The sequence below is a fragment of the Elephantulus edwardii genome, unplaced genomic scaffold (genome assembly GCF_000299155.1).
Source record: "Elephantulus edwardii isolate Elephantulus edwardi_28Jun2011 unplaced genomic scaffold, EleEdw1.0 scaffold00250, whole genome shotgun sequence".
In the NCBI taxonomy this organism is placed as follows: domain Eukaryota; kingdom Metazoa; phylum Chordata; class Mammalia; order Macroscelidea; family Macroscelididae; genus Elephantulus; species Elephantulus edwardii.
The window spans coordinates 3,571,680-3,586,729 of record NW_006400000.1 but is presented as its reverse complement, the minus strand read 5'-3'; the positions used below and the strand labels follow the sequence as shown (position 1 = coordinate 3,586,729).

Below are 15,050 nucleotides of genomic sequence, written 5' to 3'. Positions count from 1 at the left end.
AATGTGCTGGGATGATTTGACATCTGTCAAAGGGGCACACTGTGTCAACCTGTTCCTTAGGGGAAAAGTCATGCAAGACACAACCCCACCATGACCTCAGGGAGACAAGAAGCTTAAAATGCAGACCAGAAGGATATTATCTAATATTTTTTTAAGAACACACACACACACACAGAAAGAGTTAACATTTTAGAGTTGCCTCTCAGGAAGGCAACGCGGACTGACCTGATTTCTTTTGTCTTTCTGGAAAAGGAAATGTGATCAACTGAAAACACCAGGGGAAGACCGTGTATGATCCAATACACAAGATAAACAAAAACGTCTCTTCCAGTTTCGTTACAGGAAAATCACAAATCAATAAGAAAAGGTGGTGTAAAAGGAGAAATAACCAGGGAAGAATGGGAGACTGGCATTGTGTGGATCAAGGAACGGAGTCGCCCTCAATTATTAACAGCAGCTTTGCCATAATCCATAAAAGCTGTGTTAGGAAAGTCTGACATAGTTACACGTAGGGTTTACAGCACAGAATACAGAAAACCTCTCCGTCCCATCACAATTGTCACTGATTTTTGTTGGCTATTGTTCTGTCTGTTTAATCCAAATAAGTGTCATTCTCCCAACTGCCAAAAGCAGTCAAACCGCTCCTTGGCTGAACTAACCAATCAATTCCCTGATTGGGAAAGAAAAGTTGCAGATCTGATAGCACCACATAAGCTTGGCCACTGCTGCTTGAATATTTAATCTCCACAAAGCCCTTCTCCTAAGGGGAAAGGACTGGGCTGCTGTGGCCATCTAGCTGCCTGTATTATTTACTCAGTCATAAGGTAGTCAAAAGCAACACTTTCAAAGTTAATTAAATGGCACAGGAGTCCGGGAATCTATACTTCCGGCTCCAAGATTCTGATTTAGCAAGTGCAGTGATGTCGAGAGTCTCATACAGCACGCATTTGCTTTTGCAGATCTGGAGTTTGCTTCTTAACTTTCCAACAATGCTCTTGTGGTGGTTGTGAGCTGTCCTTCTATCAAGCTGTTCCAACTCAGACTGACCTCACACATTGGAACCAAATGCTGTCCATCCCTCTGCCATCCCCACAATCCGCTATATGGACTGGACAGTTGGGATCCAGAAGGATTTTTAGAAGTGGAAGGCCAGGCCTTTCTTCCTACTCCCTCTTAGCCAGAAAGCTCTGCTGGAACATTCTCTGTGTCTTAGCGACACACACTTCCGATGGCAGGCAGGCAGTGGCTTCACTGGGTGGCCACTGCTCTTGAATCCTCCACATGTTGTTGTGGACAGTCAAGTTGGAACCAGCCCGTAGCTGACCCTCCAGCAGGTTTTCAGAGGCAGTAAATGACATGGGAGGAGACTGTTCATCTTTCTCCCATGGAGCAGCTGGTGGCTTTGTGCTGGCAGCACAATTTCTGACCATTAAAGTTCCCTGAATTTGACCTCTGAGCCATTACTGTCTTAACTTTCCAACAGTGCTTAACTGTCAGTGACCACGCTGATAAGACATTTAACAACAGGTACCTGGCCTCCATGGAAAGAAATATCCAGCCGAAACCACTCCTTCAAAGGGATCATGAATTTTGTTTTCACAGCAAGGTCTTCTCCTTTGATAAGATGCATTTGAATATGCAAGTTGCCTGAAAGGAAAATCAAAGCTCATGAAAGAGACCAATAAATGTAACACAACAAATCCTTAGATGGGAAGAAAGAATGGAAACATCTCAATTAATTTTTCTAGGAAGCTTTAAGGCTAACCCATGTTCTTTCCTCTAAGTAAAACAGCACATCCCTACATGCATCCCTCTGTAAATAAGACACTGGTTCAAGTTTAAGTTGAAGCCTGGATTTGAAAGCCGTCACTCTCACTGAACTGTCACACATCGACAAATCTCTTCCTTTATACTAGGGAGACCTACCCACTGCTAGACAGAGAGTAAGAAAATGATAACAGCATTTTGAAGGTTGTTTTCCACTTACCCTCTTCAGTCAGAAACACAGACGGTGTGCCGTACATCTCGTGAGAATCTACAAAATACAGAATCCCACAGAGATTCGCCTTGCAATAATGCAGCAAGTAAAGCCAGAGTGAAACGGTAAACCTGGAAAAAGTGAAGGGGGAGAAATGCGTAGATTGATATAATCTAAGAACAGGTAATTATAGTTAACAACGACTCAGTGGATTGCTTTCTTCCCAAGAAAGGGATGGATTCGCCTTCGTGCTCGTCAAGGGAGAGGAGATTGCAAAACCATGATTTTTGAGACAAAGGAGGTTAAAGGAACTACAACAGACAAGAGTTAAGCATCATTGTGCAAACGCTCTGCCTTACACCAAGAGCTCCGCTTCCGTGGGTCTGTAAGGATCCCACGTGCCTGCCAGCCACATTCTTGATTAAGGTTTATAAAGCCAGACATAGAATAAAAATTCGGATTTTAATAAGAGGTGATTTGATAAGAAGCTTTTCTAATTTTGGTGATTAGAAGAGGGGGGGAACGCCACATAATAAGGGCTTTTTGAGACATTTTGTTTCTTTGCATGATAAAAGCCCTCAGGTAGGAAAATGTAATCATCTGCGGAGTGGCATCACCATACGATAATTGAGACACATATGCATTATTTTAATGCACACATTAAGTTGTGCGGGACCACATTGCCGCCTGACTGATACGGAACAAATGATCTAATTATTCCTTTCCTGGACTGGGGCTATTTTGGGTGATAAAATATTGTGTATGTTGTGATTCTGGGAGTGAGGATAACTTAAGTAGGACGCTTTGAGTGAGGCGATCTGGTCAGGCCATCATTCAGCAGGTATTTGCTGAACAGTGCAGAGAACAAGCAACTCAAAGATGTGGTGGGGGTTGTTACTGGATGCAACTGGGATGATTCCAGCTCCCAGTGTCCCCCTGTGTTACAGAAAAGAACTGAGCTCCGCTGTGTTTGCTTTGCTGTCATTGTAACAAAAGCAGATTTCCAGGCCTTTTCTCCCACAGTACTGCTGGGTGGATCTGAACCATCAACCTTCAGGTTGGCTATTGTGTGCTGTCAATTCTGACTCACAGCGACCCCCTATGACAAGGTATAACTAGCTCAGACCCTCCCCAAGGCTGTCAGCTTTACAGGAGCTCATCACCAGCTCTTATCTTTCACAGAGAGGCCGGTGGGTTCAAAACCATCAAGCGTTTGGTTAGCAGCCAATGTTTAATCACTGTGCCACCAGGGCTACAGCCATTTTTGCCTCCTTCAAAGACGAGGAGTTGGAAGTAACTATCTTTTGCACATGCAACATGAACCAAGGTCAAAATCAATGCATCCGGTTCTATTCATTTGTTCCTGTAACTGGCTCACAGCTTCAGTGAATGCACAGGGACCAGCAGCTCTTCATTCTTCGGGGATCCATCGGAACAAATCCTTCACAATAATCTGGGCTTCTTAATCTGCCCTCCAAATCAGCAGTCAGATATGCAAACAGATGGTGGCACACAGCTAGCTCCCTCCTGACCTACCCAGCTGAGCAAGCTCAGGAAGATAAGTTATTACAAGGAAGCTTAGCAAGAGCAGACGCCCGGGAAAGTGACTCGAGATCTTTCCACAGCCAGCAGCCTGGGAAGAATTAAATCACTCTGCTAAATCCAGCCTGTCTGAGGTGAACCGGGGACCGTTTCCAGCATCTTCAATTCAGTAGGAGGGAAAATCGTGCTGAAATCAATGGAGGGGATAAAAAGTTGTCAGATCTCAAGCAGCTAATGCAATCCCAGGGGGCTCTGGTAATGTAGTCTATAGAGCTGCAAAGCTAACCCAAAGACTCCCGGTCAGTTCGAATCCCCCAGTGGCTCGGTGGGAGAAAGGTGGGAAATCCTCTCTAGTGTGATGCAAATCCAATGCAGACTCAGTTATGAGTCAGTTCCAATTAGCCAGCAATGAGAGATACAACCTTTGGGGACCTTAAGCTACAAGTAAATTCAAAGGTTTGAGTTCACCCAAAGGCAGCATGGAAGAAAGGCCTGATGATCTATGTCCCCAAAAAACCAATCACTGAAAACTCCATGGAGCACAATTCTATTCTGAAGCACAGGATGGCCGTGAGTTGGAAGTGACTAGACAGTAACTGTTCTCCTGTTTCTTCTTGGCTTAGCCCAATCTTCCAAGACAGAAAGAGCAAACAAAGCAAAAACTGCAGTGAGTGTAGCCCCTGGCTGAGCTGATCTGAGCTGAGTGTTTACAAGACCCAAACACCTTGTCCCCCTACTCAGGAATGATAAAGTCTAAGGTTAAGTGAGATTTGCCAAACACAAGAGTAACTCAAAAAGAGTGTAAAGTTTTCAGGTCAGCATTTCTAAGCTATTGGGGAGGTCAAGCTCAATGCTCTGATGACCAAGGTGTGTGAGTTCAAGACTCCCACGAGCCTGGGTCTGGCCCTTGTGAACCAAGAGTGACACCCAGACAGCACCCCACAATTCTTACAGGGGATAATCTACGCGCTGGCGGCGGGTGGCTTCCAGTTCCCGGTTCTGAAACCTCGGGAACTTCTTCACGACACCTGTGTTTTCCCCACTGGAGGCGTAGAAGAAGCCAAGGAGGGAGACAACATCTGAAAGAGAGAAACAGCCATCTTAACAGAAAAGCAATACTTCCCAGATGATGCTCTCCACGGGCGCCGCTGCCCAGATCCACACAAACGCGGGCATGAAACAGTCCCCTTTATGTGCTATATATTGCTATATCATAGCTATGTTGCCATATGATAGCGAATGTTGATGGGACACGAACACTGCACAGGGACGACAGCAGTTCATTTTCATAACAATCTGCAAAGTCGATTTTATCTTAACTCCTACAGGTAAAAAGCCTGAGGCTCAGAAAGATACAGAGGCAGAGATAACTTTCAGCATTTGAATTGAGGCATCTCTGTCTCTTTCACATACAAGAAGCTGCACTGCAATCCTAAAGACACATGTTCCAGGCCACCAACTGCTCCCTAGAATAAGGATGGGCTATTACTTGCCTCTGAAAACCCACCAGGGGGTCAGCTATGGGGTGGTTCTGACTCAACGGTACACAACTCAACAACTCCTAACGCTAAGGAACATACTGTGAGTGTGTATAATACTAGCAGTTAATACTGGTGCAAATGGTTTATGCTGGACTCTGAAAACTGACTGGAGGATCAGCTATGAGAAAATTCTCATTTGATGGCACCTAAGAGCAACGATGTCAGTCTGGAGACTAAGGTGCACCTAATCTAGGTCAAAGTCTTTGGAATTACTTGCTGTGAGTCAGAAAGCTGGACCATAACTAAGGATGATAGAATTGATGCCTTTGAGCTGTGGTGCTGGAGAAGAGTACTTAATATACCACGGACTGCTAGGAGAACAAACAGGTTTGTCCTGGAGAGGGTGAGACCAGCCTGTTCCTTGGAGGCAAGGATTCTGAAGCTCCATCTGACATACTTTGGGCATGTTGCAAGGAGGGACCAGTCCTTGGAGAGGGATGTCATGCTTGGGAGGGTGGTGTGACGGCATGGGAGAGGAAGACCCTGAATGAGATGGATTGATTCAGTGACTGGGATTATGGGGCTAAGTGTGTCAGAAACAAAAAGATTGGCACAGGATAGAGTGTGGTTTAGGGCTGTTTTAATTAGGGTTGCTATGAGTCACAAGCAACTCGACCACACATAACAATAACTACAATACTAGCAACAGTATAAGGTTTGTGCTTCAAATCTATAAGAGCACTATGAAAGAGAGGCCTGGTGATCTGTTTCTATAAAGATTGTAAAGCAAAGCCACCACTGCTGAGCGGATTCCCATTCACAGAGACCCTGCAGGTCAGAGTCAACCTTTCCAGAGGCAGATTGCCTCATCATTCCTCCATAGAGTGGCAGGTGGGTTTGAACTGCAGACCTTCTGGTTAGCAGTCAAATGCTTTAACCACAGTGTCAAGAACTCCTACACAGAGCTTGAACTCAAGAAAACCTTCAGGAGTTTTTCTCCGTAACACATCACTCAGAATGGACTCCATGACAAGAAGCTTGGTTTTGTTTGATGTAACTGTCACAATGAGATAGGCAGGTACCTTGATGACACGGTGGGTAAAGCACGGGGCTCCTAACTGAAACATCAACAGTTCAAACTCGCCAGCCATTATAATGATGAAAGACGTGACAGTCAGCTTCTGGAAAGATTATCAGCCTTAACCATCCCAGAGAGAAGTTCTACTGTGTCCACTAGGAATGGAAAATAACTCAACAGCAGAAGAGGTGAGTTTATAGGGCAGATACTGCTATAAGCATTTGGCCTATGTGGTAGTGTTTTTAGGTGCCTTCGAGTTGCCTGTGACTCACAGCAAACCAAAATACAACACCACTGAATCTTGATCTATCTCACTCACTAGGACACCCAACCCTCACTGCCCCATTTACTATATCAACCCGTCTCATCTGGGGTCTTCCTCCCCTGTACTGTCTCTCCACCCATTCAAGCATGATGTCCTTCTCCAAGGACTGGTCCCTCCTGGCCACATGCCCAAAGTATGTGAGATGGAGCTTCAAAATCCTAGCTTCCAAGGAGAAACTTGGTTTCAACCTCTCTAAGACTTGTTTGTTCTCTAGAGAGTCCATAGTATATTCAATATTCTTCTCTAGCACCACAACTCAAAGACATCGATTCTTCTTCTGTCATCCTTAGTCATTCATTGTTAAGCTCTCTGATGCAGGCCTGGATCAGGTGCACCTTAATCTCTAGACTTACATCATTGCTCTTTAGCAGTTTGAAGAGGTCTCTGACAGCAGACTTCTCCAATGCCATTCCTTTTTAGATTTCCTGACTTCTGATTTCAAGAGTGTTGATCGTGGAGCCAACGAAGCTGAAATTGTTAACAACCTCAATCTCTTCTCCATCCATCATGGTGGTGCCAGCTGGCTCAGTGGTGAGACTCTTTGTCTTCTTGCCATTGAGCTTCAGTCCATATTGAAAACTACAGATCTTGACTTTTCTCACCAAATGCTTCAGGCCCTCCTCAGATCCTCTTCAATTTCACCAAAGTTGTGTTATCCACAGAACACAGGTTATTGATGAGTTTTTTTTCCAATCCTGATGCCACATTCCTCCTCATAAACGCCAGCTTTCCAAATGATCTGATCCTCATGTTGTTGTTATTGTTATGTTCCACCAAGTCACTTGCGACTCATAGTGACCCTATGTACAAGAGCCCTAAACACCATTCTATCCTGTGCCAACCTCACTGTCTCCGATACATTCATTCCCACCACCCGAATACAGAATCGATCCATCTCATCGAGGGTCTTCCTCTTCTTTGCCGTCCCTCCACTCTCCCAAACATGATGTCCCTCTCCAAGGACCAGTCCCTCCTTGCAACATGCCCGAAGTATGTCAGACAGAACTTCAGAATCCTTGCCTCCAAGGAGCACTTGGACTTCACCCTCTCCAGGACAAACCTGTTCTCCAAGCAGTCCATGGTATATTCAACACTCTTCTCCAGCACCACAACTCAAAGGCATCAATTCTCTTTCTATCATCTCTAGTCACTGTCCAACTCTCCGATGCATAGCACAGAATTTCAAAGATTATAGCCCGGATCAGGTGCACCTTAGTTTCCAGCCTCATGTCGCTGATCATACAGATTGAAAAGACATGGAGACAGGATGCATCCCTGACACACTTCTTTGCTGATTTTGAATCATGCAGTGTTTCCTTGTGCGGTTCTGAGGATTGCTTCCTGTACCAAATATAGGTTTCATCTGAACATAATCAAGTGTTCTGGGATTCTCATTCTTCTCAAGGTCAACCACAATTTGTTGTGATCCACACAGTCAAATGCCTTTGCATAGTCAATGAAACACAGACATTCCTCTGGTATTCTGCCAAGATCGATCTGACATTGGCAATAGTGTCTCTAGTGCCAAGGCCTCTTCTAAACCTGGCTTGTATTTCTGGCAGTTCTCTGTGGATGTACTATTCCAGTCGTTTTTGAATGAATCTGCAACAGGATTTCGCTTGCATGTGATATTAGTGATACTGTTTGATAATTTCCTTACTCTTTATTTTGGAATGAGAATAAATATGGAAATCTTCCAGTCAGTTGTCAGTTTATATGAATCAATTTAATCTTCATAACTATCTCCATGTTATAGATGAAGAGAGGAAGCTCTGGTAGTCTAGTGGGTAAGGAGTTGTGCTGTCAATGAAAAGGCACGCAGTTCGAATCCACCAGCTGCTCCACTGCTCTCTCCATGCAATGTATGGTCTCTGAATGCCCACTTGAGGGGTGAGCTACAAGTCGATTCCAATGGCACATCACAACAACTTAGATGAGGAAGGAAGGCACCACTGTAAAATAACAACTAACATTTATTGAATGCTTAAGGAGCCCTGGTGGTGCAGTGGTTAAGTGTTCAGCTATTCATGGAAATATCTACAGTTCAAACCCACCAGAATGATGGGGCAGTCTGCTTCCCTAAAGAGAACTGCCTGGGAACCCTATGTGGTAGGTCTACCATAGGGCCATTATGTGTTAGGACTGATTCAATGGTGATGGCTTTAGTTTGGGCCTTTTTTTCTTCCTTGTTTGTTTTATATGCCAAGCCATCCATACAAGCACATTTCACAGAATTTCACGACACCCGATGAAGTGAGTTTTATTACCGTCCTCGTTGAGCAAATGAAAACACTGAGTCTTAGAGAGCTGTTGTTGTTGTTGTTAGGTGCCATCAAGTTGCCTACAACTCATCTCAGCTCTATAAACAACGTATCTAAATCTTGCGTGATTTTGTGCCATCTTCACAATCTCTGATATGGATGAGGGATACAGCACTGTAGCTAAATAATGAATAAGTTTGCATTGAAATTATAAATAAACAAGAGTTAGGGCTCAGATGCAAACACCAGCAATTTCATGTAAGAATCTCTGCTCTTGAGATGACATCGTTATTTTTCTTCTGAGCAGATATTATCCATTTCCTCAATACCAAAATTTCTGATCACAGCTCCACCTTCTTTTGCAGATGGGGGAAAATGCCTTTTGGTAGCTCTGTTGTTGTTAGGGTGTCCAGGTGGCCTAGTGGTAAGGAGCTGCACTACCAACCTGAAGGCACATGGTTCGAGTCCACCAGTTGCTCAGCAGAAGGATGGACAGTCTCCTCCTGTGCCATTTACTGCCTCTGAAAACCCACCTGATGGTCAGCTGTGGATCAGTTCTGACTCGATGAGACACAACAACAACAAATAGTTGTTGTTAGATACTGTCCGGCTGACTACAACTACAGATGAAAACCTTGACCTCTCTTGCACCACCTGTCGCTCCAGAAAACATAACTTTTGCTAGCTGGTATCAGGTCAACCCTCAACTCATGAAAAACTCATAAAATCATTTCAGGGTTCACTTTCAAATATAAATCATGAGGTCTCTCTTTCTTTTCACATGATACCAGCACATAAGGCTCTCCTGACAAATAGTGGGGGGATGCTTGTGGGATACACTGGCCAGGGTCAAATCTGGGTCCTTAATTTGGAAGTCAAGAATTCTTCCACTGAGGGGAGCTCTAGTGGCCTAGAGGCAAGAAGCTGTCCTGCAACTGCGAAGGCGCACTGAGTTCGAATCCACCAGATACTCTGCTGGAGTCAGAGGGGACATCTTCTGGGCCAGTCAGATCTGATTCAACCATATACAAAAAGCGAAAAGGGAAGAAAAAAAAATTCTTCCACTGAACCGCCACTGTACCAAGGTCTACAAAATATAGGAGTGTCCACACAGAGTCTTAAAGGGAGAAGTGTGTTACTTTATCTATATTTAATACCTACCCTATCTGATATGAATGACCCATTTTTTAAAGTGTTAAAAAGCAAGCATATCCGTTTAAGAACTATGGTGTGGCTGATCCAAGGTATGTTTTTCTCCCATTGTTTTGTTTATATGTAAAAAGTTGGCCAGTGAATAAGGAATTTTAAAGAAGAATTAAGTCTTGGAATTGCAATGTTGTCAGAGCACTGAATAGACTGTGGACTGCCAAAAGAACAAAGAAATCCGTCTCGAAGGATGTGCAAACAGGGTGCTCCTTAGAAGCAAAGACGGTGAGACTTTTCTCACCCACTGTGCGCATGTTGTCAGGAGACAGTAGTCTTTGGGAAAAGATGTCACGCTTCAAAAACTAGACGGTCAGCAAAAGAGGAAGATCCTCCAGGAGATGAAATGACACAATGACAACTGACAATGGCCTTGAGCATGGCAGAGATGGCGAGGGTGGTGGGGACAGGGCAAGGCTCCAATGTTGTTCACACGATCACCTATGAGTGGTGGGCAGCTCAGCAGCATTCAAGAACAAGAAGCATAATTTCCTATTTATTCTTCACACCTCTTGAAAGCCAAATCTACTAGAACAAGAGTCATTTTTTTCTTTCTTTTTTTCTTTTTTTAAAATTTATTATTAATTTCAATGAAAATTTACAGAGACTTTGGATTTCCATGCATTCATTGTTGCACTTTTCTCCCCTCCCGACCCTCCCGCCTAGTACACTACCCTCTTTGAAAAGTAAAAGAAAAATCCTTTCATTGTTTTAACGACCCCTTCCCCCAAGTCCACTCCACTATACAGCCTTCGCTCTGGACTCCTGTCATGACAAAAATACCTAATAACTTTCCCTCTTAAGTAGTTTTTTCCCTCATTTGTTTCAATGCAGTATACATTACTGAACCCATCCTTCTCAGTCTCCTCTCAACCCCGAGGTCAGTCCTGCTTTACAACAGTGATGCCATGCAGTATTTGTCCTTTTGTCACTGAGATACTTCACTCAGCAGAATGTGCTCCAGAGTCACCCATTTTGAATAATATTGCATGAGTTCCTTGTTTTGCAATGCAGCATAGTATTCCATTATGTGAATATACCACAGCTTCTCTATCCATTCGTTTGTTGACATTTTTCTCTTTCTGAAAAGGCTCCTTGGTGTCAACTTTTTACTCAATAGCTCATTGCCATCGCGTCAGAACCAACTCAGCTCACCCTCCAGGAGATTTTCCACGGCTGTAAAGTACGTGGGAGGAGATTTCCCATTTCTCTCCTAAGGGGCCACAGGTGGATTCGAACCACCAAATAGGCATGGCCTTTGAGTTAGCAGTGCACTAAGCTGTGATGCAATCCTGAGGGCATGTGGTTCTAATCCACCAGCTGCTCTGTGGGAGAAGGATGGATAATCTCCTCCTGAGTGATTAACTGCCTCTGAAAATCCACCAGAGCGTCAGCTATGGGTCAGATCCAACTCAACAGTACACAACAACAATAACAACCCTATAGACTATGCCACCAGAGCTCCCTGTCTTTGGTGGAAAGGTATATGAATAAATGGTAGAAAGAAAGCTAAGGCCCTGTACTGCCTGGAGAAGGAAGAATGAATGTCTATTGGCTGTGGTTAGATGTCATTAAGTCAGCTCCAATTCATCGTAATCCATGTGAAGCAGAAAGAAACCCTGCCCAGCCTAAGTCACTGGGTCAGCCTGCTGACACCCATGGCTGCAGCCCACTAAGTGGTCATGTGTCATTCCACCTCATGGAGGGTCTTCCTTTCTGCTGCTGACCCTCTACAAGCCACCAAGTGCCAGTGCAGACACAGACTAGGGGTCTTCAGCCTTGGATGCTGGACATACCAGCTCTCATTTAGCCACAACAGCGGGAGAGGGATACTGCGTTATACTCTAGAGAGGTGCCTCTTCATTGTAACGTGGAAATCAGAAAAGTATTTTTCTGCCTCTTTGACCCCTCTGATAAAAGTAAAAGAAAATAAAGCATATTTTCCTAATCAATGCCCTTAAATATATCTGCTTTGTTATAGGTAGGGATGTATTATTGTTGCTGTTAGGCGCCGTCGAGTAGAGTACGACTCCTAGTGACCCTATGGACAAAAGATCTGAGCCCTGTCCTTTCCCACAACAACTTCACAATCTCTGACACACTCAAGCCCATTGCTGCAGACACGGTGTCAATCCACCTGGTTGAAGGTCTTCCTCTCCTTCACCGCTCCTCTACCTTCCCAAGCATGATGTCCCCCTACAAGGAATAGCCTCTCCTAGCAATATGTCCAAAGTATGTGAAATGAGGCTTTCATCATCTTTGCCTCCAAGGAGCACCCTGGCTGCACCTTCTCCAAGGCCTATCTGTTCTCTTGCCAGTCCATGGGCTCTTCAATGCTCTCCCACAAACCACCATTCAAAGGCATCAATTCTTCTTCATCATCTTTAGTCTCTGTCCAGCCCTCAGCAGTACAGCAAGTGACAGAAAGGATGATGCTCTGAATTAAGTGCACCTTAGTCCTCAAACTAACATCATTGCTCCTCAGTAATTTGGAGAGGTCCCTGGCTGCTGACTTAAAATGTGGAGTTGTCAACTGGCACAGAAGTACATCAAACATTTTTGTCTACAAATGGAGCACATTTGACTTGCTAATTTACTATTGCCTGGGAATTGGGGTTAGAAATAGAAATATCGCCAAGTTGTCTTCTGTACCTGGGGAAAGATTCATCACCAGGTAGATATCACGCTCCACCTTGGTTTGGCTTCCTTCACAGTGAACAGAGCGAAGAACCCAGATGGCTGCATTAGACCCCTAGGATTCCTTCTGCTAAGGACTGCCATTGAGTTATGTAGTGAGTGGAAGAAACATTATCAGAGCAAATGGAATTTGACTCTGCTCAGTCTGACTCAGGTAAAAAGAGGCTTCACAAAGGTTTTGAAAGTGAAAGGAGTTAAAAAGTGAATGCTGATGAGTCTCTCATATCCAAGGATCAAAGTGAAATGGATGGAACAGGAGAACCTGCAGACACACTGCAGAGAGAAAACCCTAAGATCCAAAGATCTAAAATAATTTTACAAAAATCCTAATCTTTCATATCCAATAAAAAACAAAGCAATGGTGACTCTCCTATGAATTCTATAGCTTCAATAGTCCATCAGTTTGCAGTTCTAGTGGGACAGTGCAGAAGAGGGTGACCTCAGATGAGATGGACTGACACAGTAACGGGGGCTATGGGGGCAGGTGTGTCAGAGACAGTGAGGCTGGCTCAGGACAGGGCAGGCTTCGGAGCTGTCATATATAGGGTTGCTATGAGGTACAGGCAACTCACTGGCACACAGCAATAACAATAACTCTTCCTCATTAAGATACTGCCTTTCTGTTATAATTAGAAGCAATTAACAAGAACAGTCTCTGGACATACAATGTACTTGGCTGATAACCAAAGGTGGGAGGTTCAAGTCCACCCAGAGGCACCTCAGAAGAAGGGTCTATTGACCTACTTCTGAAAAAGCAGCCACTGAACACAGTACGGGGCCCAGGTCCCCTTTTACACACAGGAGGTTGCCATCAGTCACATTAAGTTGAGGTCTCAATAAGAATGAAGTTAGAATTCTTGTGCCCCAGAGTAACACATAGGTTCACTTCTGCTGACAGTTTGGTACACTGATCGTGGCTGCTTGGAGGATGTAGACTTGATTAGTGATGTCTGCACAGGCAATGGAATAAGGAACACTCAAGCCAGGACCATCCACCAAAGAGGACTCACAGGTAGGAGACCTTAACGAAGCTAGATCACCCGATTTCCTTTAGAAGGTAAGCTCCACGAGGGCAGGACTTCTCCTTCATTCACTATGTCATCTCTGGATCACAGAACAGGTCCAGCAGACGATGAGAGCCACACACTTGGTGAATGAATGAATGAATGGATACAGCCGTAGTCAAAATTCAAGCTGGCCTCCTTTTCTCCCAACACTTCCCACAGCCCCGTGCTGCCTAAGCCATTTGATACTCCTCCTTCAGCTCCTTCCCCAAAATTCACTTCTTTGGCTTACCTTAAATGAGAAAGTCAGGTAGGAAAATAGTATATTTAAGACATAAATGTAAAATTCCAGGAAAATATTCATATTTGGAAACAGCCTTCATTTCCCCGAACCATTCTTCTTGTTTTATTTCTTTACATTTTAGAGCAAGAGGCGGCACTGTATTTTCTCATTTTCCCTGTTTTTAAGCATATAACTGCTCTAAATCATAATTTTTGTCTATATAAAATTATATACTAATGGCATAAGAATGAGGCCCAAGATCATGTATGCTTACTCTTGTAGTTTGCATAAAAATCGTTCACATACATTATGTTTCCTTCAGGTAAATTGTGTTTTATACAATAATTCATATACTTTGTGTTTTATGTAACTAATTACTATTGATCTATGCTTTTTACCACTCTATTTCTACAAGTCCCCACTGCACCTTTCTTATTCCTTACCAGATTTCATATGGTGCAAAATCCTCTTATTTTGGATACCAGGAAAGTGGAATAGTGACTTGCTGACCACTGCAGATATGACCAGTCCCTACTAGAAATCAGTGAGCCTTCTACTAAATGCCACGTGGGAACACACAAGCCCCCCTCCCCCCAGATCTACAGCTGCTGTTCATGTGGTATATCATTATTGTTGTTGTTGTTGTTGTTGTTTACCATAGAGTCGGACCCCTAGCTGACCCTCTGGCGGGTTTTCAGAGACAGTGAATCACACAGAAGGTGACTGTCCATCCTTCTCCCATGGAGCGGCTAGTGGTCTTGAACTGTGTGCCTTCAGGATTGCAGCACATCTATTTGCCAAGGCATTAACATATTTTCATGTTAATGAAATAATTGATGCTCCCTTGAACATCTAAGGCTCTGTCACTTTCCCTGGCCGTTCTTCAGATTAGGGTCAAACTTAACAGGGCTTCCTGGACTACCGGGCTTCAGCACTAAGGACAGCACCTGGCCAGACTGAATGAGACCCCACCTCCCTTCAGGTTAGCTGCCACCTGATCTGCAAGCTTGTGAATCATGCTTATCCAGGCCCAACAGACAGGAGTGTTGACCAGTCCTAGCCATCTCGATGATAAGTCATGAACACGCTGCTGTGATCCACTGGGTCCACTGCTGTTTTTGGAACTAAATCACCCGACATTTCTTCCTAGTACATAATACCTGTTCAGCTTTATGTTGTTGTTCTTATATGCCATCAA

General features: G+C 44.1%; 1 protein-coding gene across 1 annotated transcript in view; it reads right to left on the bottom strand.

The window, feature by feature from the left end:
* Positions 1-15,050, bottom strand: part of SEL1L3 (sel-1 suppressor of lin-12-like 3 (C. elegans)) — a 232,357-nt gene that overhangs the window by 163,343 nt on the left and 53,964 nt on the right. The window contains exons 3-5 of the mRNA XM_006899266.1: positions 4,473-4,599; positions 1,988-2,109; positions 1,532-1,647 (exon numbers count right to left, since the gene is read on the bottom strand). Coding sequence (XP_006899328.1) covers positions 1,532-1,647; positions 1,988-2,109; positions 4,473-4,599 — 365 coding nt within the window. The remainder of the gene's footprint in view (positions 1-1,531; positions 1,648-1,987; positions 2,110-4,472; positions 4,600-15,050) is intronic.